At 47.0% G+C, this 24,800-nt stretch overlaps 1 protein-coding gene and 1 long non-coding RNA gene across 3 annotated transcripts in view; one reads left to right on the plus strand and one right to left on the minus strand.

Annotated features, from left to right (window-relative positions):
* The window catches only part of MTM1 (myotubularin 1), a 1,347,122-nt gene that overhangs the window by 811,905 nt on the left and 510,417 nt on the right, over nucleotides 1-24,800 (minus strand). Inside the window, exons 1-2 of one of the 2 annotated variants that reach the window (XM_069612752.1) lie at nucleotides 19,490-22,342; nucleotides 10,569-10,718 (exon numbers count right to left, since the gene is read on the minus strand). In XM_069612752.1, coding sequence (XP_069468853.1) covers nucleotides 10,569-10,718; nucleotides 19,490-19,678 — 339 coding nt within the window. In that variant the 5' untranslated portion in view covers nucleotides 19,679-22,342. Of the gene's footprint in view, nucleotides 1-10,568; nucleotides 10,719-19,489; nucleotides 22,343-24,800 lie in introns of those variants that run through there. The other variant, XM_069612751.1, reaches the window with a different exon arrangement.
* LOC138480937 (uncharacterized) overlaps nucleotides 22,515-24,800 on the plus strand; it is a 549,246-nt gene continuing 546,960 nt past the window's right edge. Inside the window, exon 1 of the long non-coding RNA XR_011274166.1 lies at nucleotides 22,515-22,589. This is a non-coding gene — a long non-coding RNA (uncharacterized lncRNA). The remainder of the gene's footprint in view (nucleotides 22,590-24,800) is intronic.

A 24,800-nucleotide genomic window follows, 5' to 3' on the forward strand; every position in this document is an offset into this window, starting at 1 on the left:
ATTGCAAAACTACTGAGTTACAAGGACAGAGACCACATACTCCGTCTGGCCAGAGAGAAAGCTTAGGCTGGATTCACAAATCATCAGGATCTTCCCTGACTTTTCAGTGGGGGTACAGATGGAGAGACGTTGATTCAGTGGGGTGAAGAAAATGCTAAGAGATAGGAAAATTGAGTACGCAATGCTCTTTCCCGCTCGTCTAAAGTTCACCCATCGCAATAAGCTCTACTTTTTCACGGTCGCCGACGAGGCTGTTAAGTTCATTGAGGCACAGATCCCACTGGCGGTTCCCCCAGAGGAACCGATAGACGACGACTGATGCCAGCATTCCCAAACCCCTCCTATTGACCCCAGTGGCCTTGGCCGATCGACTGTCCGTTCCCCCGGTGGGCGGATGTGCTCCCCCCCCGCCGTCCCACTCCGGACCCGACGTGGCCACCACCACCACATTGTGAGCATTAATCCTTGAAGGGGATGCATCCTCAATCCATTTGAATATACCACCACACACCGGCCTGAACTTTGAAAGTTAAATCGTACTATCATACACTGGCCTGGGGCAGTACCAGCTTAGATCTCGTAACCCTTTAACATGTGTGTCCTTTCTTCGTAACCTAAGTTTCATATGCCGTTCAAAAGATTAATGATGTAGCATCATAAAATGCATTAACAAATGTGGGTTGGATGGCAGCGTCAGCCCCCACTGCAGCTGCAATGACTTATAAGGCGAAGTGTTTGTGTTCAAGCCCCGGTTGGGCTATTTCCCAAGAGGTGCTGAGTTGGGGATGGCACGCAGTGGTTTGTTCCAAGGGTGGGTATCAATGCACCGCTAGGTTGTACCGGGAGGTGAGGGTGGGGAAGTTGGGGAACGTTATATACTAAATGGCAGGATGGTTGCGACAGGTTCCAAAGAGAGGCGTTGTTACGCCGCTACAGCGTATACTGCAATAGTCAGAGGCAGATTCTACAATAGGGATGTCCCATTAACTATCTGCATGGCTCTTAGAATGATGACGTGGAATATTCGAGGGTTGACCAACTTCACAAAATCACGTAAGATCACAGCATATGTACAGAGGCATGGGATCAAGGTACTCCTACTCCAGGAGACACACGCTATGAAACTCTTATCAAACCTTGCACAGACCTGGGGCCCCAACAGATACTATACCCAATACTCCACACAAGCCAGGGGGGTTCTTACTCTCATCCATAAGTCGGTTCGTTCTCCACACCTCCCACATTGACACAGAAGGAAGATATGTTATTCTACACTGCACCTTAGCTAACGAAGAATGCTTACTTGTTAACTCATATGCGCCCAACACAGATTTCCCCCAAATTTATAGACGCAATGTCCGCCATCCTCACGAGATATGCGGAAGTCCCCATTATATGGGGGGGTGACATGAATCTTATACTGGACAATGTCCTGGATAGAACAACCACTACCCGCAGGACCACATCTCTTGCTGTCAAACAACTCCATACACACATGTGCTCCCTGAATTTACATGATGTGTGGAGAACGCTCCATCCCCAGGAAAGGGACTATACTTTCTATTCAACGGTACACGACAGTTCCTCAAGAATAGATCTGTTCCTCCTGTCTGGTAACCGGGTGGGCAGGGTTTTCGGAGGTCAAGATCCTCCCGTGAACTATTTCGGACCACTCCCCCGTGCTGCTGCAGATCCAGCTGGCTAGTGCACTGGCGGCTCGACCCGCCTGACGCTTCAAATCTAACGCCCTATCTGACATCGTCTTTAAAGCTGAGATCCTTTCGGACATAAACACATTCTTTGAAAACAACAACACGTCCGATACACCCGAAGGGACCCGCTGGGAGGCATTTAAAGTATACATCAGAGGGATGTGTATCTCTAGGGAGGCCGGGGTCCTCAAAGCCATAAGGCAGGCCTTAAATAACTCCAAATCAAGGCTCAAAACCCTTGCTAAGAAAAGAACCGATCTTGAACAATTTGAGTCACACGCGTTAAGTGAGGTGCGATATCATGCTCGTCCAGTGGCCGCCCTAAAGTATTGTGGAGGGGACAGACCGAGTAGGACCCTGGCCAAGTTGGTGCGTGCGGAGGGAGGCAGAACCCGTATTGATAGCATCATTGATGAAAAGGGCCTAAGACACTGGTCGGACCAAACCATCCTTGACACTTTTGCCAGCTTTTATGCCAACCTATACGGTCCCCAGCCCGAGTACACGGCCCACAACCTGGATGACCTGCTAGAATCCATCCCTATGACCCGTATCTCCCAGAACACCAGGGAACAGCTGGATGCCCCGTTCTCTCTAGAAGAGATAGTCCAGGTTATTTCAGATCTACCTAAAAACAAGGCTCCGGGCCCCGACGGGCTCACGTCTGAGTTTTACCAGGAGTATGTTGCCATCTTAGCACCCATACTGCTTGGGGCCTGGACCGAATTACTCTGATTAAACACCCCCCCCTCCTTAAGAGAAGCCTTAATAACAGTCCCCCCCAAACCAGGGAAACCCCCAGACGAATGCGGGTCCTATAGGCCCATGTCGCTCATCAACTCAGATATGAAGATCTTTGCTAAGATAATCGCCAATAGGTTCCTCCCATTTATGCCCCATATGGTCCATGCTGACCAAAGTGGATTCGTCCCTGGTCGCTCTACGGCGCTTAACATCCGCCGCCTATTCAACGTACAGTCCAGAATCGACCCGAATGCTGACGCAGTAGCAGTCACGCTAGACGCCCAAAAGGCATTTGTCATGGTCTCATGGAAATATCTATGGGCCGTGCTGGGGAAAATGGGAGTAGGACCAAACATTATCTCCTATATAAAACTACTATATACAGGACCTATGGCCAGGGTGCTTGTCAACTCTGTTCCCTGCTCCCCCTTTGCGCTATACAGAGGTACCCGTCAGGGGTGCCCATTCTCCCCCATCCTTTTTGCGCTCATCATTGAGCCCATGGGCGTTTACGTCAGAGATCGACACACCCACAAAGGCATTCGCCTACAGGACACGCCGGAAATCATCTTACTGTACGCGGATGAGGTACTTCTATATGTCAGAAACCCCTCCTCATACTTAGACCCGATCATTCGAGACATAACAAAAATAGGCACTTTTTCTGGCTTCACCATCACTATTCTAAATCAGAAATTTTCCCTCTCACCATAGCAACCGGCATGTGAATTCCCCCTGCACTGGTCCCCGGGTGGCATTAGGTATCTCGGGGTACAAGTGTCTCTAACCAAAGCTTCCTTGCTGGCGGACAATTACGAGACAACAGCACAGCTTCTTGTATCCAAGATGCTCAAATGGCGTAATCTCCCACTGTCCCTTGCGGGCAGACTCTCCCTAATAAAAATGATTGCGGTCCGTAAGCTCCTCTATATCTTTGCTAATGTACCAGTGTAGCCCGGGAAGCAATACTTCAAGAGGCTTCATCTGGCTTTTGCCCAGTTTCTCTGGCATTCCGGAGCGGGCCGTAAGAAGTGGCAACATATGACTTTACCCTATGAAAAAGGGGGTTTTACTACCTCAGATCTAACACGGTACTGGAACGCGGCACAGGCCCAACACGGCACCCACTGGTACACGCACCTTAACCCGCCCCCACAAGTTAAATTAGAGAAACTAGCTGGGGAAAGGACCAATATCATGACCTTACTACTACACCGTACATTCCAGACTGACGCTCCGTCGGACCCAGTGGCCACCACGATCAGAGCATGGAACAGTATCCTGTATTCTGAACAAGAGCAACGCCCATATTACAAGTGGCTTCACATTTGGCAATTTCCTGCACTCTCCCCTACATACGACCTACAGTTCTTGCGACACTGGGGAAACTTGGGTTACTGAGCCCTGGCCGACCTATACCCAAATGGTACGTTTATCACCCCTCAAACATGGCGACCCAGACACTCCAACTCTGCGCTCGAGCTGCTACAATACTGCAGGCTGAGAGCGGCGGTACGGGTGATCTGGCCCTCGTTCCCAGATGAACCCCCAGACTCACCTGAGCTCCAATACATAGCAAATTCCTCGGGTGGTAGGGGCATAGTGTCCTCCCTATACAAAATGCAGCTGGTAAAACTAGTTGATATATCCTCCAAACCATGGGAAGCATGGGCCAGGGAGCTGGAAATGGAAATTACTGAAGAAATGTGGAACATGATGTGCGCCCACACGCGCAAAGTCTCCCTTAATCCCAGATTCTGTTGCATACAATACAAGCTCCTCAACAGGCTTTATTACACACCGCACAGAGTTGCGAAATTCACACATACTCCGACACAAACATGCCCGAAATGCAAACACGACGAGGCTGATGATATACATATGTTTTGGTCCTGCACTGCGCTAAATACGTTTTGGATGGAAGTGACAAAAGCGCTCTCAGAGATAATTGGGTCCCCAGTAGATCTGGACCCACTGGCCTTGCTGTTGGGTGTTTTGGAGGGGGAGGGGAAATGAACGGAAAATGTCAAAGTTTTAAATGTAAGTGCTATTGTTGCCAAAATATGCATATTACAATGCTGGAAGCGTCACTCTCCCCCCACCATCACGATGTGGCTGAAAAGCCCTTACCTGGGTGCAAATGTGTGAAGAAGAATATATCGGATCCTTGCCCATAACATCTCGTCCTAAAAATGTGTGGTCGGAATTCTGCAGCTATCTGAACAATAGAGATGGAGCCGAGTGGAGCTCCACCCCCCCCCCCCCACCGGCCCAACCTAACTCACCATAAGAAATGTGTCAGCTGTGGGTTTTTTGTGGTTTTTTTTGTCTTCTATGCCGTAAACCCTCCCCAATCTAAGATGTTTGAAATGGTTATGATGCAATGCCTATTTGACTATTATAATGATTGTTTTTCTCTGCGTAGTCTATGCTGTACCTGTCTCAACTTCCTGCCAATAAACAAAAGTTAAAAAGAATCGTCAAAGGCTCCCACCTTAGATCTGCCAAATTATCAGTAATCTTTAATTGTGTTTTGTGAGGAAGGTGAAGTCTTTGCCATGGGAGCGTCAACTGAAATGCATGGTGAGATGCACAGTCCAATTTCATATTAGAGAGCTTCATTAGATGATGTGGCTACAGGATTAAAGTTTTTACATGCCATGGCAGCAACTGCATTGCTGGAAGAGAAAGCGGACACCTTGGTTTAGGGACACCCAGTTACTGTAGCGGTGCATCATGCTGTTCTAGATACAAAACCCAGCACACTCTTAAGGCAAATTACTGATCTCAATAGCTAATGTTACTATTACCCAATGTAATGTTTAAAACCATGCATGCTTGTTGCCTACGCTCTCCGATGGGGAGCCCCCTTAATGGTCTAATAGTAACCGAAAATCTCTGAATCTTACAATTGATTTCAAGAATGTACAGCTGCAAAACCCTGAGTTGATGGGGTCTGCTAATGGCGCTTCCTTAGGCAATAGTGCAACAAAGTTTCTTCGGGTTATGCAGTTTGTACCCTGCACAAGGTTTTAGATGCTCTTTATTCACGCATATGTTCCATGTCAGGCAATGTCTGCCACAATTCATGCTGCCCATGGCATGGTTCATGACTTTGGCATACCTTGGAAGCAACATGATTATTTTACACCAGCATGTACTGCTATTTTAAAATACACTTACGTTCCATCCCTATTCAGAGACCTTTTACTATCCTCTTCACTAGCCATTGCTAAATGCAACGGGCATGATGTGTCACAACACAGTGATTGCAAATGACAATGCCCTTGTTGAAAAGTCTGCGCAAACTGCAGCCTTAGAACGCCCCCTTGTTATTAACCGCATCCTTGTCTATTTCAGTGGAGTAGTCAATGATTGGAACTCTTTCTAATCTGGCTGAACGGAACTGGCCGAACTGTAGGACCTAGCACCAGAGTCCAGTGTTCCCTCTAAGCTGTGCGGATGTGCGCTTGCCCAGCTTCCTTCTGGGTGCCACTCAGAAGAATTTTAGCAGCACACACAGACAATACTCGCCTATTCAAAAATATTTAATAAGGCACAAGCCACAGAAATTACTTGAAATGTTCTTTCTCTTAAAATATGCAACTAGTCTTGATATTCTGCTCATTTGCATTACACTACTATGCAAGGGTGACGGTAAACACCTAAAATCCCTAACAGCAAAATACACACATAAGAGATTAAAAACTAAAATGAAAAACTGGCTCCATGAACCGAAGAATCTAACCAAGATACACACATCTGCACACATTAACCAAACAATGTTCCCTTGCCACCCATGACTCCGAAGCTTGATTCCACCACACTTTTACCTTATGACTCTTCACTTCTGCCCCACAACACATTAATACAGTACCGGACAACCTTGACTCTTCCTCTCTTTGCTCTGCAAAAGGTTAGCAGACGTGTACCTACATCCACTTGTTTTATGTTTGTTGTAATATGAATAATATGAATAACGTTCACGTGCCAGAATTTCTGTTACTCGTTGTGCCTTACCAGAAGCGTCACCCAAACGATACACTCGAACTACAAGCTCAAATATCGGATACTGAGCATAATTAAGCAGGCTACCTGGATGTGTAACCTTTACACAATACTTCCACTTCTTTGTACATATGTCACGCAAGTGCTTTGAAGCAGCTGCCTTCCAAGTTAACGCATTATAAAACTCAATATGAATTTGCCCTATAAGGATTTTGAGATGACAAGTGTAATGCTCTGTGTCTCCTACTGTTGAATTACTAGCATTACCCTATAAGTGGAGAGCAACATTGCAATATCATTTACTTTGCCTACAAAGGATAATGGGTATGGACTATGCTTTTCACACAATCTGCCTCGTTTCCAAGTGTTCAGAGTTCCTTTGGGCATAGACCTTCACACATTATATGGTAACCCGCTGCTATACAAAAACAGATTTACTGAGCACTGTGTAATCCTACACAATTATATAAGGGTGAGGTATGTTGCAAACCATCTTATATGCACTGCAAAAGAATTGCTTACATGCAGAGTCATGACATTCTTAAAATGCACATAATAAGTTGAGGCATTAAATATGCCTTGCTTGCTAAGTATTGCGGGTCTGCAAATATCCCAACAAGTGTTTGCTGCTACAATCCCTCACTTTCTACAGTGCTCTATCAACTAGTATTGGAGGCTAGCACAGGGGCCGGGGAAGTCTATGCTCAGCTGCTGAGGGCGTTTGAATATAACCATGTGTTCTGTGTGTACCGTCTCTAGCATCCCCCTGCATCTTATTTAACTGATAACAAAGAATATGTGATTTTCTTCTGCAAGGCTACATAATAAACCCCAGTAGGGCACTTATTTAAGTTTGTTTAGGCTGTGGTGCGGAAGGGTGGGCAAAACTATGGACTTTATTATGTGTCCTGTCATTTAACTCCTTATGTCATGGTTATAAGCAGGGCTCAAATCAGATTTTGCTCTCTACATGGAGTCAAATGATTTTTCAGGGAGTAAAAAAGTAATTAGCTTTGCCAAAAGGGATACTTTCTGCTTATTAAAAGATGTTCTTCCCCTTAAAATTCCTGTTGAGATCAAGCAATCATATTATTAGAGTTCCTTCCTATGCCACTGCTCTACTGTTCACTAATTCGGAAATATATCAGTGGAGCTTTGTGGGTTGAAGCAACAACATTTTCATGTGTTGGGTACATTTTCATTTTTTTAGGGAGTAAACATGGATAGTGTATATGTCTCTTAGCTGTAAGGCTGGTTTTATCACTACCCACAGGACAACGTAATGTGGATAGTAAGCAGAGACGCAGGCATTTTTGATCCTCATAATCTGAGGTGCAGTTATTCTGAGGCAATTATCATCCTTACACAAATTATTAGAAGAAGGTTATCCTGGCCCTTGAATTACTTCATAAAAGTGGCACTTGAACTCCTATCGGCATGTTTTTTGACACATTGCTTTTAATTGCCATTAATCCATTGGCAAATGTTGTATTCTGTCTAAATTTCTTGACAGCCACATCAGTTTATGACGAGAGATATTTGTGTTTTGTAGTACATATTAGTGATTTTCCGGTGGCATAAAACGTTTGCAAGGTACTGTGGCAGATGTTGAAGCCTTAGACTGGTTGATGAGTTTTCCGTTTAATCATATATGACATTTTATTTTAGCCTATTTGTTTGGAATAAGTGTTGTAAGATTTGTCATGGATTGCGGTGGCTGGGAAGAGGGAATTCATTTCCAAACTCTTCTGCGACAGTAGTTCACTAAATACGCATGCTCACAAAGTGGCTTGCCTCATTAGTCAGTTGGCCATATGGAAAATAATGTGCACACAACAGCAAACCAGTTCCGCACATAGAGAAACATATTGAGAGGGAACATTGCCAGAGTCCAAAGAGAAATATTGGTCCAAGAATAATTGCAGAGGTTTTCTGATCCTCTTTGGCATTCTACAGAAGGCCTCCTGAAAGCGCCCATACTGCTTCTCACTTTAACAGACCAACACATTGCGTGGCACATTCCGCTGATCAGGAGCGTCACAACTCCACACCGACATCTTGCCTCCACCTCTGCTAGGGGTTTTAGAATGATTCAGAAACTGCCATTTTAAGGTCACAACATGGCTGTTCTGAACAAGGGAAGCCCTAAACTACAAAATGGCCAAGAGCAGGACTTAAATAATGCACTGGGTGCTCCAACAGCTACCTAAAAAGTAACACTGTGCAACCAATGCAGTAAACTAGCTAGCACCCTTGGCGAAGCCAAAACCAAAGAACAGGTGTCACCAATCTACTTCCTAAAACCTGTGTTGAAGGTGCTAATTCAGTGCCAGATAGGGAGACACACCTACCAACTGTGAGAATGAAGAAGGGGGGCTTGGGGGAAACAATGTAACAGGTATAAGACACAGACACCCCATGCGAAGGGCTTTACAGAGAACGGAAGGGGATAATGATGCACTGGGTGTAAACACAGTCCAAGATACTGGCTTATGATTAGCTAAAGGAGGACACAAATAGTGCCATCATAAACACACATAGTGGGAAATCCCTCAGACCGGCTGGGCCTGAGAAACTTGAATCACGTGACCAAACCAATATGACAGGGATCTGAAAAGGGGGGGTGGGACTCGAGCTGTTTATGAGAAAGCCAACCTAACTAGAACTGCCTGATGTAAGTACAGGGCAATCAACCAAACTAGCCTCCCTACATGGTTACAGGGAGGATGGCACTTTACCAGTGTGCTGGTCACATGACTGCCGATGCCTATGGGCAGGCAGCCATTGGAAGGGAACACTGGACAGAGTGGCATTCCTGGGAGGACCAATCAGACGGTAAGTTCTTGAGCTTTGGGGAGGTGGCCAGCCTCCAAAGTATCTACTACAGAGTTTGCAAGGGTCATTATCCAACAGGTATCATGTGAATGTCCCCTTTCCCACCAGCTGTAGGGTGTCTCGTGTTCCATTCTCAATGGTGCCGACCAATGGCAGTGTATTAAAGTTCTGGCGGTCAGCTCAAATGTTAATTCAGTAATAACACGTTTTTCCCGGGGGTGGGGTGAGAATAAATGTGGTACCAGACGTGGAGTCATTGTAATGGGAAACTGTTAAACTGTTTGCTTCAATTACCCTTCACTAATCAACCTAAGCTTTGAGGAAGTGGTGTCCACAAACCAATGAAATCTCTGGGAAACCTAGAAAAAGTGAATTCTCCAACGTGCAAGTATTTCGACAGATTTCTGACCATTGTATTTCTTGGTATAAAACCACTGTTCCTCTTCCATTCAGATGTCAGCCTTTTCAATCAGAGCTTATCCACGGTTTTGTTTGATTTGTGCTCACCCAGCTGTAATAAACCGTGTTGCTTCTTGCCCGGTGTTTGCTCTACTTTGAGTACTTGGTTTTTTATTATGCTCCAATTGGTGGACCCTTGACTGCATGTGTCAACAATCTACTCCCTAAAACCCATGAAGAGCGATCTTTTTACCCTCAGGCAAAAATGGGATGTCTGAGAGGCACTCCTGTGATAGGGAGCCTTGGGGTTGACCTAATACCACATATCCCTCAAGTAACGTAAAAACGGGTGCAATGGAAGGAGGGACTACACAAGTCCTCTCTGGCAATCAAACATAAGTCTGGGATAAAAGAAATAAAGGAAAAAGGGAAACTGTTCATGGGCCCTAGAATCCCCCAAAACAAATTCCGTTTTAGCACAGCCATATGGATTTGTGGTGCTTTCGCTAAGAATTTTTTTTACAGTGGTGAGTGAGGTTTAAAAAGTTCCTTACCTACCTTACGATATACAGATACCCAGCAGCAAAAGTGTGATATTCCAAAACAGCAAAAATGTCAAGATAAATATATATTCATCTTTCAATATAGTGTAGTTTGGATGTAAGAAGTGATAAGCTCCATAACTCACTGTCAAAGAAGAACCATACAGTAGTCTCAAACATCAAAATAAAAGTGTCATTGCCGCATCCAATTAGCTTTTGTAGTTTTCTTGATTGTATTTGGGGAAAGCATGCCATACACTTGCCAATCAGAACAAAGTAATATATTTTAAATCACAGCTGTAATTATTAATATTAGTATTACACTTACTGGAATTCGGTTTCTGGACCTGAACACTGCAACTCTCCAGAGATCATCTTCATTGGTATTAAAAGGCACAACCAGAAGTGGGGGATATGTATCACACAACTCATAATTCTCATTTGCAAAGGTAATTCTCCACTTGGAGTTAGGCAAACCCTGAAAATCACAAGGAAAAAATATAGGTAAGCAATAGACGAAAACAAAGAAAATAGATTTCCTCTTCAAGGGGGGAATCCATTAACCAAGACAAAAAAAACATCTGAAATGTTTACTTACAAAGTTTCAACCAGGGAGTCTCCTTTCTTACTGCCAACCATTGTCCAAGCTATCATCCTACATTTATATTAACCTTAATTAATTTATAGATTTAACACATGAATTGGCGGTATACACGCATTTCGCAGGCCTATTTTTGGTCGTGGTACTTTTCATCGCCGGATTTTACATCGCCAGAAACCCCGTTTTTTTATTTTTTTTATTTTGGGGGTGTTTTGTTGGGGTCGGGGTATTATTATAATAGTAAGTGGGGAGTCTGGGGGGACCCCCCCTGAATAAAAAAAACAAACAAAAACAGGGTTTCTGACGATGTAAAATCCGGCGATGAAAAGTACCACGACCAAAAATAGGTTGGCGAAATCATGTAGAACCGAATTGGCATGCTACAACCTCTGTTATAAGTACATTTACATTGGTTATGATGGGAGGGATTAGAAAGACCAATGTTTAGTGTGTGTGCAGTACTTCCACCAAGGTAGTCCAAACTCTCAAAATGATAGCAGTCTAGTTTTACTCTTAGGAGTAGTACCATGGAGTATCTAGTGACATAAATGCACGCAAAGGCAGTATACACTGTATATGTACTGGGAAATATATTATTTATAATAAAAACAAACAGTAACATTTCTAAACTTAGCTAGCCAAATACATACAAAAACAGTAAAAATTTGAAAAGAGAAACATTTAAAACCATTAGCACATATGTTTACAGTAGGGAAAACGCCCAGAATAATTGAGACTTTAAAAGGAAACAAATCATAAGTCAAGTTCACATATAAGTGATAAAAACAATTCCAATATTCCAAGAAAATGTCAGATCCCTACTTAAAAACAAAGCAAACATTTACAAAGTTTGTAAGCAACCGAGTACACATCTAGGTAACATCACTTGAGTCACAGGAGCTGCAAAGGAGGCAACCTTTGACTTGTGCGGCTAGCAGGTACCACCAGAAGAACCAGGCCCAGGTTCAAAAACCAGAGGCCCGGGAAAGGAAGGTTGAAGAGGTTGAGCAGAAGGACAGTTGCAGTCATTATCACAGTTGGGTGGGGGCCAGGGATTGAGGGGAAGTGGCAGGTGGGGAGATTAGGAAAGATGTTATTTTTGAAATTTTCCCTTCATAGTTTCCCATGGAACACCATTGTTTTGCTCTGTTTTTATCCGGTATTGACTTTTTGAATGGAAGTGAAGCCCTTGGCTTAATTTCTCTTGCCGTTTTCCCACATGTTATGGGGAAACTGATCAGGCTTTCAGACTATAAGTACTGGGAAACTATGATTCTTGCATTTCTATATTGCACACAGCATCTTACAATGCAGTGGAAAGGGGATACTTTTGTCTTTTTACACAGAAGAATGTTTGGTTACTTTTTGTTTCAGTGCAACATTTTATTGGCATTGATAAACAACAGAGGCTACATTATTCTTTGTGATATGCTTTTGAGTGAAACATAGTAAATAAGAAAAAGAAAACATGCCTCAACTGAGGTAAAAGGAACAAAAAGTCAAAACGAAATGGGAGAAAAGGGTGGGGGGGGGGTGAGTTCCGGGTTGGTCCCGGGGAGGGGTTGCGTCAGTCTCAGATCAAAGTTACAGGGTTTGGGTGCTGTGGTTGCAATAGGGTAGGCAGCCATGTGCGCCGGTCCAGGGGGCTGCTAGGATGTTAGTCCATTTAAGTTAACCAGCGGAGCGCTGGAGGTTGTCTGGCCACTCCCGGGAATCTTTCCACAAAGTCCAGGAATGGGCCCCAGGTGCTGTGGAACTTGTTTTGGTTGCCCAGGCGGATGGCGGTAATTTTCTCCGCTGCAGCGATGTCCCAGCATTTGACCCACCAAACAGGGATTGCTGGGCCTTCCTGAAGTTTCCACAGCTTGACGATTGAAATCTTGGCTGCCATCAGTAGGTGTGTGCAGAGGTCCGCCAGGTTGCCGGTCATCGGGAACTGTCCTTCACCCGTGTCTCCCAGTAGGACAATCCCAGGGTCCCACAGTATTGACAGGCTTGTGATTTGTCGGATTTGCTCCAGGACCTCCCTCTGGAACTACTCTGCCTTCGGGCATTCCCAGAGGAGGTGGAACAACGTTCCTGTGTCCGTGCAGCCCCTCCAAAAGTGTGGCGGGATAGCAGGGTTGCATTTGTGAAGGATTTCTGGTGTCATGTACCACCTGTAACAAACCTTAATGGCTCCCTCTTTGTTCGTTACGCATTTAGAGGTCTTGTGGGTTCTACTCCAGATGAGCTCCCAGCTGGTCCAGTCTAGTTCTCGGCCTAGGTCTCTCTCCCACCATGTCATGTAGGGCTCCTTAGAGTCGGGGTCTGCCCTGTCCAGCAGTCTGTACAGGGTGAAGATCTTCCCCTGGGTGGGGTTGTCAGTGTGAGCGCCAGTGCTGACAATTCTCTGTGCCCATGTATTCTCATTGAGTCATGTGACAACCAATGACGGAGCTGGGTGGAGTGAAACCTCTCGGTTTCCGGTACCTGGAATTTTCTCTTGCAATCCTCGAAGGTGAGTGGCGAGTCTCCTTCATAGAAGTCTGCTACGAGCTGCAGGCCGCCCGCCTTCCATTTAGAAAAAACGTTCTGCCCTTGGCCTGGGGTGAAGTCTGGGTTCTCCCAAATCGGAGAGAGTGGACCCACCGTGCTCCTGCAGTTCCACTTCCTTGCCGCCTGTTTCCAGCTGCTTACTGTGTTCCTGGTGGTCGAGAGGGGCCCGGCATTGGGGGGATTTTTGGGCCATGTGATGTGTGGGAGGGATCCCAGTGGGTATTGGCTCCAGTCCTCCTCCAGCCAGCAGGGCTTGTTGATGCCAGGTTGCCACATGAATGCCGCCGAGAGCTGGGCGGCTAGGCAGTACCTTTCGACCTCAGGGACTCCCAGACCTCCGGACCCGGGGCTCCTAAGTAAGACTCGAGGCTTCTTGCCCCCCCAAAACAAATCTTAGCATATTTGCTTGCAGTTTCTGTTTGGCTTGTTTGGGTATTCCTACCGGAAGGACTTGGCAGTGGTAGAGCAGTCTAGGGACCAAGTTCATCATGAGTGCTGCGATTCTTCCTAGCCAGGATATTTCCTGATCTTGCCAGCGGGCCATATCCGACTGTAGGACCTTCAGCAGGGGCGGGAGGTTTAGTTTGTAGGTGCGTTCCGCTAGCTTCGGTAGGCGGACGCCTAGGTAATTTAAGTGGGATCTGGCCCATGGGATTGGGAGGCAGGCCGCTATAGAGTCCCGCGTTGCTCTTGGAATGTTGATGCCCAGTGCTGTGGACTTCGTGAGGTTGATTGAGAACCCTAATGCGGACTTGAAGCTGCTTAGCTCCTCCCATAGCGCAGTGAGGGATGTGCTTGGCTGCGTAAGTGTTAGCAGTACACCGTCGGCGTATAGGGCCGCTTTGTAGGTATCGTCCTTGAATTTGAGGCCCAGGATTGCCGGGTTCCACCGGATTCTGGAAGCGCACGGCTCCATTGACAGGGCAAAGACAAGAGGCGACAAGGGGCAGCTGTGTGCCTCTAGTGATTTCAATTCTTGGGGATCTTGCGCCGTTGATCCCTCAGGGTTGTGGTGGGGTGCTGATAGTTAGCCATCGTCCATTTCAAGAATTTCAGGCCAATTCCGTAGTGACACAGTGTCTCCCTTATATAGCCCTAGTCCAGCATGTCTAACGCCTTGTGTGCGTCGAGCGAGGCCACCACTAGCTCTTCACCAGTTCTATTGGCTGTCTCAATGATGTTTAAGGTGCGCCTGATGTTGTCCGAGGTGTTGCGCCCAGGAATGAAACTCGTTTGGTCTGGGTGAATGAGGTCTGGGAGGAGTCCAGTGAGCCTGCGTACCAGTAACTTCGAGAAGATTTTGGAGTCTACATTCAGTAGAGCAATTGGGCGGAATGACGCGCAGAGTTCTAGGTTTGCTCCTGGTTTTGGAATCAAAACTGTGACCGATTCCTCCATGGAGGGGGTGGTGGAGCCCGTTTCGAGGAAGGAGTTGAAAAGTGAAGCTAGCCCTTTGTTGCACTTTTGGCAGGCTTCTGCACAGAAGCCCTCCAAATGGTGCCACTCTGTCTGGGGTCTACAGGATGTGTGGGAGGGGGATTAGGCACCGTGGACTGAGTTGCCTTGGCAACTCAAGTCACACTCTTGTGTGATTGGCCCAGTGGTGAGCCGGCCACTTAGCATGTTTGAGTGACAGCTAGGCTGTTGAATGGGGGTTTTTCTGCATAAAAGCAGGGCTTTGGGGATTGGAACTTCAGAAGTCGCCACAGGACCTAAAGAATCCGAAGAAGGGAGAAGCAGAGCCATCTCCAACGACACCACCGGTGGAGCCCTGCTGTACGAACTCCCCACTTCCCCGACGATAGAGGAGATCTTCTTCCAGGAGTCTTTTTCCCTTTGAGCTGGTGGGACCAACCAGTTCGCCTTTTTCGCCTTCCTGGACGTCTCGTGGTCGAATCGCCCATGCCAAGCACCCCGGCAGCCGGATAGCCACGCTTCACCACTAACCGCGAATAAAAGGGTCGTACCTTTTAATCGGGAACTCTGGGGCTGGTTTCTTCCCTGGAAGTGCAACGACCTCCAGCTTTCTGCCTCGTCGAGATCATCTCTTCCTCTGGTCGAAGCCACGACTTGCACCCCGTGCCAGGAACAACTGCCACCGCTGGAGCTTTCTCACAATTTCAGGTACTGTGTCCCGCCTGGTCTCCCTTTCATCGGATTGTCCACGGTGTCCCGTAAATCCTTGACTCTCCAACTGGGTTGACCTCAGACCTGCTAACTCTGCCTTTTCTGAACTGATCCAACCTCTTTTTGACTTTTCTGCGAAGACTTTGAGTGCATTTCCACTGTGTGATCTTGGGCACATTCCGCCTTGCTCTCTCCAAGAGTGGGCCTGGCCTATGAACTTTTGGCTCTACAGTAGACACTGCCTTTCTTGACTTGCTGTGGTTTCTTAAAAGTGTTGGTACTGTGTTAATTCCATACATGCCTTTTCTCTCCCTTTTTAAATGAATTATTGGAGTGCCATCTACGGTTACACGCTCACCTCTGTTTTGCTAATAAGTGGTGTCTTAACCTTGACTTGTCGAATAATTAACTAGGGAGGTGTATATACTTATAGTGACTGTGTTTGAACTTGCTTGATATATTAGTGCCAGTGTATTTTTATAAGTGTGTTTTTAAATAACTAATCATACTTTTATACCAAATCTCTGGTCAGTGTTTGCTTGTCCTACTGTATTTTCAGCCCTATTGTGTATACTCTATATACTGCCTAACTCTTCTTGCGAGAAGTCTGACTGCTCCGCCACAGCTACCAGGTAAATCTGGGTGGTGCAGACTGCTACCAATTGGGTTTACTGCTTACTCCTGTGGTCTTAAACATTTTGCAGTGGTCCGTAAGGGAACTGCACAGGTTTCTGCCTAACACTGGTTTCAGTGATTTCCTTTTCAGGAGTGTGGTGGCGGCGAGATCTTGGTAAAGGGAGATTGAGGCGTCTCTGAACTGTTTTCGCGGGGAGCTCCTAGCCTCCCACATGCTCTCCTCCTTGACCTTGAAGTAGTGTACTCTTGCCAGGACGTCTGGCGGGGACGAGGTGTTGGATTTAACTCTAGTTCTGTGGACCCTGGCTATGGTCAGGCAAAAGAGAAGATTTGGATAGCTTCTTAGGATACCTTAACAGTATAGACACACGTCTACAATTTACACTTGAAATTGGTGATCCTAACGTACACTATCTAGACGTTCAAACAGTGATTAATGGGAACAGGATCGATACCACGCTTTACACAAAAAAGACTGATCGCAACAATCTCCTTCACCGTATGAGCTTTCACCCTCCGAATATGTTACGCAATTTACCTTTTGGTCAAATGCTAAGAATAAAAAGGATTGTTAGCAATCCAGAAGATTGCGAGAGACAATTGGAATATCTTAAAGAAAGATTGAAAGAAAGAGGTTACCCCGAATCAGATTTGCAAGCAGCAACTGTCAAGACAGGAACAATGACCAGAGAAGAATTGCTCACACAAAGAAAAGAAAAGACTAAACCTGAACTTGTTTTCGTTACTACATATGCTATACAAAGTAACAAAATAAAAGACATCATTCGGAGCAGGTGGAATGTCTTGACGAGTGACTCCCGAATTAAGGATCTGTTCCCACAACCACCAATTTTTGCTTACAAGAGAAGCAACAACTTACGGAATATGTTGGTGAACACAAGAGGTAAAGACTCGACCAGAAAACCGGATAAACATCCTGGTACTTATCCTTGCATGAGTTGCAATAATTGTAACAATGTGATGAAGGGAAACACAATAATGCATCCTAAAACTGGCGCAAAAATTAAGTTGAGGTTCCATGCTACCTGTTTGTCAGAGAACGTTGTCTATGCTATTAGATGCCCTTGTGGCATCTATTATGTAGGAGAAACAGCACGGAAAATAAGGATAAGAATATATGAACATAAATCGTACATCCGCAATAACAACATGACTTCGGCTGTGGCCAGACATTTTAAAGCAAAAGGACATTCTCTCGCACAATTGAGATATGCAGTATTGGAGGTGTTCCCCACGAAAAAATATAACAGAGATATGAAGAAATGGAGGGCACAGCAAGAAGCTTTTTGGATTGATAAATTGGACGCTCTTGCTCCTGATGGAATTAACGAGGAGTTTGATTTGAGTTGCTTTCTATGAGAATGTTTTCATTTTTGAGATGCTATAAATATGTGTTAGAATTCTTTGAAAGTCCAGGCTAGCATATATATCCTACTCTCGCATTTTCATTCTTGATCTTATCACTTTTTTTCTTTTCTTTATTGTATTACATGCACGTGACAAGCGAGTAGTCATTTTTCTTCTTTTTCTTTTTTCCGCTTTTATATATTGAAGACTCATCACTATATCAGTTTGGTCAAGTATAGTTTTTATTTTATGTAAGGAGATTTTTCCTGAATTTTGTAAGCTATATTTCAGAATCAGAACGCATTGATTTATGTGTTAATCCTAAATTAGATGATTTAGGTAGTGTTACGATGCACATTTGAATTTTCACTAATATTTACTCTAGATAGGTAGCGAACACACCACTCTAATAGGGCCGCCATATTCGGTTGACTTAGCAAAGGTACTATTACCATGGGGACCCATGGTTACCTTTAAACAACATTAGATATTCAGTGAAACACGTGTTTCTGAGTTTGATTTGAGTTGCTTTCTATGTGAATGTTTTCGTTTTTTGAGATGCTATAATTATGTGTTAGAATTCATTGAAAGTCCAGGCTAATATATATATCCTATTCTCGCATTTTCAATTTTTGATCTTACCACTTTTTTTCTTTATTGTACTACATGCACGTGACAAGCGAATAGTCATTTTTCTTCTTGTTTTCCTTTTCTTTCCTTTTTTCTGCATTTGTATATTGAAGACTCATTACTATATCAGCTTGGTCAAGTATAGTTTTAATTTTATTTTATTTTATTTTATGTAAGGAGATTTTTCCTAAATTTTATAAGCTATATTTCAGAATCAGAACGCATAGATTTAAGTGTTAATTCTAAATTAGATGATTTAGGTAGTGTTATGATGCACATTCGAATTTCCACTAACATTCACTCTAGATAGGTAGCGAACATACCACTCTAACATGGCCGCCATATTTGGTTGACTTAGCAAAGGTATTATCACCATGGGGTTCCCATGGTAACCTTTAAACAACACTAGATATTTAGTGAGACGCGCGTTTCTGCGGTTTCACCGTGTATTGAGACGAGTTTGTATACAGCACTAGGTAAGCTTGTGCCTACAGCCGTAAGGATGATAACTAGAGTAGACCTAGAGTACCACCTAATGGATACATATATTTACAGATTGTTGTTTCGAGAATTGTTCGTGTCAGAGGAAATACTGCGATCTCTGCTAGCGAACGCGCAGCCATTTTTGGAGGCTTCATTTTGTTACAGGGAGACCAGGTCAGTGTAAATATCAGTTCCCTAGCATTATGTCTAAGTGATTTGACTCTGGGTAATGACTAAATGACATTTCTGTTTTCTCTCCATTGGTATGGTTATATGCTTAATTTCTCAACATTCCAATTTTCCGTACGTATATTTAATATTTTATCTGGTTTGTGCACGGATGGGCATGAAATGGTGGCACTTTTTATTGGTGATGCATATTTACGTTTCTTTTATACGTGGGATTAATGCTCTGGAAATGTGGTATTTATTGACTGCTATGTTTTGCACATTCGTGCATACTTGCCAACCGTGACTATGGACTTGATATTGCTTGTTTGATAATTCTTTTTGGTGTTTTCGTGACTTTAACTTGTGTGACTTATGATTATATACAGGCCCTGATGAAGGATCTAGTCCGAAATGCATTGGCCTATCCCAGAAAGCATTTGCATTAAGAGGAAATATTAATTGATGAAATTTGTTTGTTTTTTTGTTCGAATAAACAGTATATATATAATATAAGCATTTTGCATCAGATTGTGAGTACTAGTGAGATGGTTTTTTGACTCACTGAAAATAAGCCACTTTGCAGTGGACATAGGAGTGCAGCCTGCACCGCTGGCCTCACGGCCAAGGTCTTTGAACATGAGCAACAGAGGGGAGTCATCCGGCAGGGTGATTATGAAGCGGAAAACATCGCTCACATAATGCTCGAGGTCCGCCTCTGGAATGGATTTGGGGATCCCTCTCAGGTGAATGTTAAGGCGGGACCGTTTTTCTGAGTCCTCCTGCTTAGGTTCGAGTGCTTCGCAGCGGGCTTCAAGTGCGGTCAGCCTGTCTGCCCCCTTCTCAATTTCGTGGCTGTGCTCGCACAGGGTGGTTTTCTCCTCCATTGTTCTCGTCTCCAGTTCTCCCACTCTCGTTTTGAGAGCTGGGATGGTGCTCTTCACCTCCTTGGAGCTTTTGAGCGCTGTGATGGTGCTCTTTACCTCCTTGGTGCCCTTCTGAAATTCTTTGGTCAATGCTGCTAGGAGGTCCTGGAGGTCAGACTTTGTGACCGCCTGAGTCAGGCCTTACCGGGGTGGTTCTGCGTGCATGCTCCCAGCATTGGTTTCCCCTGGTTCTAGGCAGTCCCCCCTCCTGGATCTGTCTGTTGCAGGGGTGGATAGGAGAGTAGCAATGTCTGCCTGCTTTGCTGGTTTTTTCGACATGATGGGTGTAGGTCCGAGTCTCCGGCTGAGGTGTGATGTGCTGAGGTCGCAGCATAGAGATTTGGGGCTGGTCCGGCAGTCTCGGGCTTAGTGATGAGGGGAGCTGTGACTGCTTTGGCTGCACGGACTCCGGGTCATTCCAGGGTGAAGGGGGAAGCGGGGAGCGTGCGACAGCAGTAGTGGCTTCCCCACCAAGGGTTTTATTGTCCTGTGTTACGCTCACTTGGTCTCCAAGGGGGCGTAGCACGTGGCTGCACGAATGTCGTCTTCACTGGCGTGGTACTGCGCAGTTGATGATGCTTTCTGCAACTTCTCCCTTGTTATCACCCCCACGAGGCGTTTGTCTGCAAGATCGGAATAAGATATTAGCTACTGAGTGGGGTTGGATTGGACCCACCTCCTCAACCACCCGATGCCCTACTCCTCTTTGAACTGACCTCTAGTTTTGTAAGGTAGGCTCTCCGTCCTGCAATCTAGCAGGGGCGCAATTAACACAGTCTTTCCCTGGATCGAGTTACTTCACTGATGCGGTGAGCGGTTGCCGAGTCTTGGAGAGCTGGGTCAAACAGGTAAGTCTCTATGCCAAGGGTTGCTTGGTATAGGTGTTTGAAGTCTTTACTCCCCAAGTCCTTTTTTGATCTGTGTTTTGTCTTTTCTTTCAGGCGTGGTCTCGAGCGATTTTGAACGGAGGATCAACTCTTCCTAAGATGCTGAGCAGATTTCCTTCAGGTGAGTAGAAGCGCAAGAGTGTGGCACTGAATGTCTGAATAACTGTTTTCCCTTCCATGCGCGCCTAACCTGCTGTCTTTTTTTTTCCTTCTTTGCAGAAGCAGCGCGGCTCCGGAATGAAGAATGGAAGAACCGCTCCGAGGATGTTGCGAAGAATGCTGACCCCGGGTGAGTATTATATGCCTGAGCGGATACCTTCCCTTCAGCAGGTGCGGAGGTCTGGGGAATGGCTGAAGGAGCAACCGATGGATTGAATGCTGCAGGTAAGGCCTTTGCTGTTGTATTGACTTCGTTTTCTTTTGACTTTCTTCTTCCAGGTACCGATGGATGGATTTCTGGACGGGCGTGGCTGTAGCAGTTCGAGGACAGGACAGACACAGTGAGCGTTACGCTGCAGAAGTGCAGAATAACGCAAAGCGTGTTCTGCCTGCAGGGCGTGGCTTAAATAGCCTTGCAAATAGTTCCAGGTAAAGTAGTCCCTTTAACACACCCTGCCTTTCAGGTAAAGTAGTCCCTCAGCCACACCCTGGGTAAGCAGAAAGGCTCAGCCTCACTAGATAGACTGAGTAAGTAGTTCCATGCAATTTAACCCATCTTATGAGCCTGGCGCCAACAGCGCCAGGACTGAGTCCAGGAGGTTCTGGGACACTCCCTTGGGGCTTGATAAGCCCGTATGGGAGTCAGTGACTGGGGTGGGCCCATCGGATCCAGGGGGTTCTGAGCACAAACCATGACACCCAGTTCGACTTTGGGGTGCGGCCCGGGTTTTCACCAGAGGTTAGCCGCTTTGAGGCTTGGGTGTAGCAGGTGGTGTCTGCCGTCTGAGAGATGCCTCTGGAGGTGCGCAAGTGCCTTGTGCCTGACTGGCTTTTGGTCCGGTGATGGGTGTTGGTGCGAGGGGTCGGGGCCCTCAGTGGTTTTTGGCCAGGTGGTGTTGTGGTTCAGCTCCTGGTCCTGTGGGGGGCGGGGGGTCCCCCTGGGAGAGTTGTCCTGCGAGGAGGCTCAAACTCCACTGCTCTCCAGTGCCCGTGTTTGCACCCTTTTGTGTGGGCCGGGGTGTTGGGCTGCGGCGCCCCTTCGCAGCCTTTCTGTGAGTATTTGCTGATTGTTGAGGAATGTGTTCACCCCTCCTCTGGGGTTGAGAGACAGGTCCCTTCTTGAGAGAGGATGCAAGCTCTCCTGAAAAGGTGCTGGGAGGTTCCCGTGTGCCAGCCGGGGTTGGGGTGTGATGTAGGTCGCAGAGTTTGGTCTGAGGCAGCTGGGCCGCAGAAGGCTTGCACCGGGTTGCAGGGTGTACTGTGCGTCACTGGCCCGTGGTTCTGGGGCTCGTGGTGCTGTAGGAGGCCTTATCCTCCCCCCGCATGATACGTACTGGGGGTGTTAAGCCAGGTAAACACAAGGGGGTAGTGCCTGCCCCTGATGCCGGCAGCACTCTCTGTCTATCGGTTTCCCTCCACACAGCAGGCTTCTCTGAGGCGAAGCCCTCCCCCTCTGGAACATCAGGCCGCCGCGCCACTGGCAATAAGTGTGGGCACCCCTTCCGAGCCTTTGTGTCCTTGGCTGCGGGTTACGAGTGTGTTCCCGCTCCTTGGGAGGGGGGGTTGGTTCCGGCTGGAATGGAGAGTAGTACTCTGGGCTCCGGTGCTCCCAGGGGGTTGCGTTGGTGATGGGCAAACTCTGGGGGGTACAAGGATGATCCTGAGCTTGAGAAGATGCTGGCAGGGAGATTTAATTAACACTGCCGAGGATCTGAGAAGCAGATTGACAGTCATGCAGCCGATTCAGGCCCCCTGGTGCACTGCGCGCGGCTTGCTGGTGCGGCGCGGATGAGTGTCGCAGTGAAGAGTTCTCGTCCTCCCCTAGGGTGAGTCAGGAGGGGGGACGAGCAAGCGTTATTGTGGGGCGGCCCTTGCCATGTTCGCTTGATGCGTCACTAAGATTGTCAGCCTCCCTCCTTGGGCGGCCTTGCTGTACGCTGTGCGGGCTTCATGCGAAGGAGGGGTATATGCGAGGCTGATGGTCGGGTGCTTGGGAAGGCATGGTACTGCTGGGGAAGCGCAACTCGCTTACCGGCAGCTTTGGCGAGTCCGTGTGTGCTCCTCTGCTATTCTGCTCTCAATCGCTCTAACGGCCCACATTGCGTGGATGCTGCGGTCGGGCTATGAGCAGCTTACTCCTGTTCACCAGGGGCTCAGCGCTGCTGGGCAATTCTTGCTATTCGGATGTCCTCACCGGCTGCAGGTGGTACCCGCCATGTTGTGCTCCTCCTCTCACTGCCAGCTGTGGCAGTCCGATGTGCAGATCCTCGCCTTGTTAACTGTGATCGCAGGCTTAAAAGTCTGATATTTGGCAACGACTTACTCTGATGGTTCAGGGTTGCTTTTATTTTTTCAGAATGCTGTAGAAGTTGAAAACCACAACACTCCGCCTTTTCTTTTTGCCTGGAGTGAGAGACGACGGCTTAAGCTGCCATCACGCCTGCGCCCCCTGGTGGTGCCTTCTTAATGATTCCAGGAGTTAAGACAGGCGTTTCAATAAAGTATGTGGCGGCATGTGGGGTCGCCATATGTTCTGCCCCTTAATGTAGATATTGTAGTGCCATCCCGATCCGCTGTGGGACCTCGCTCACCAGCGTGTGGTGGGGGATGGGGGCGATTGCACCCGTTGCGACTATCAGTCGCAGCTTGTGGGATGCACCACAGGTATTTTAGGGCAAGGTATATCCTTGGAGTGGATGAGTGATTAAAGGTGTATCCTTCAGCTCAAATACCTTGGTCTTCGTTGTAGCTGCCCATCCGTTGTCTGCCTCATATCGTCTTTGGAGGCTGGTTCGTATGATGGCAGGATCTGGTATCCAGGGCTTAAGGGCATGGATCAGGTCTGCTCGAGAGTGGGCTCGGGGGAGCTGTGTTATTATCCTCTCCCCTGGGGGGAGCAGGGTCCGGACACCGATGGGCACCGCTGCCACATCTGTGAGCGCGGGCCTGCCGTGGAGCTCCGTGCGATCCCTATGTTCATGGGGCCACACAACATGTCCCGGTGGAGGTCCGCGAGGGGTGTAACGGCGAGAGTCAGGAGGAGGCGCTCTCACCGCCGGAGTCAGGGGCCGGGTGCCAGTCGTGGGCCTGCCGGTCCGGAGATCCCGTGACACGGGATCGTAGGCTGGAGGTTCCCTCGTCTCATGGGCCGGCTTTGGTCGCAGAAGGATCTGCTGTGCACAGCGGGGCACCGACCCGCAGCTGGGGCACCGTCGCAGAGATGAGGCAGTCCTGGTGTCTCTCAGGTCGTGGTGGTGTGGCTCTGATCAGACTGGGGCCTGGGAGTTTCTCACGTTGTGGCGCAGTCTGCCACCGAGGAACTAGATGTAGGTTTCTCTGCGAGTATTTGTCCGATATTCTCCGGATTTTCTTTCCACTGCTGGGGGGCACTTTTAGACGTCGGGATCGCCGGCTCTTAGCGGTGGGGGGGGGGGTCCCTTAGCAGGGGCTCAAGCCGCTTTTGGGGGGCTGCAGAGTGGAGCTCACACAAAGGGAATATTCATCTGTGCGCCCCCTGGTGGTTCTCCTCATGTTTGGTTACTTTCATATGTGCCTAAAGACAAGATGGTGGCAGGTGGTCCGCATGTTGAAGGGTCAGCAGGTTAAAGACAGGGTTTTCCAACCTTGGCAACACATATCAAGAGCAGTAAGAGCTTGCCTACTTGGACGAAGTGCAGTTTGGTCTGAGGTATCTCTGTCTCCATCATGTTGGGGAACTCACGAGTGATGGGGATCCATGACTAGCGTATGTGTCAACTAGTATCAATTATGAGTCTGGGAAGGCTGCTTTTAACACGGACGATTAAGGGCCCCCATGAATTAAGAGTATGTGGATTCAGTCCACGGTTTGGGTAATCATTTATAGTTTGGGAGTATTGGCCATGAAGTTTCTGCCCATGTGATGTTGCTTCTTGAATTTCAGCATTTTCATGAGATGATCTCTTGATGATGTACAAGTCCTTGCCAGAGATTAAAAGCTCACAAAGGCTTCAAGGTCTTAAGGGACATAAATATGTGCCTGTATGTCAAGGTCCATG

The sequence above is a fragment of the Ambystoma mexicanum genome, chromosome 5p (assembly GCF_040938575.1).
Source record: "Ambystoma mexicanum isolate Mex_15411 chromosome 5p, UKY_AmexF1_1, whole genome shotgun sequence".
Lineage (NCBI taxonomy): Eukaryota > Metazoa > Chordata > Amphibia > Caudata > Ambystomatidae > Ambystoma > Ambystoma mexicanum.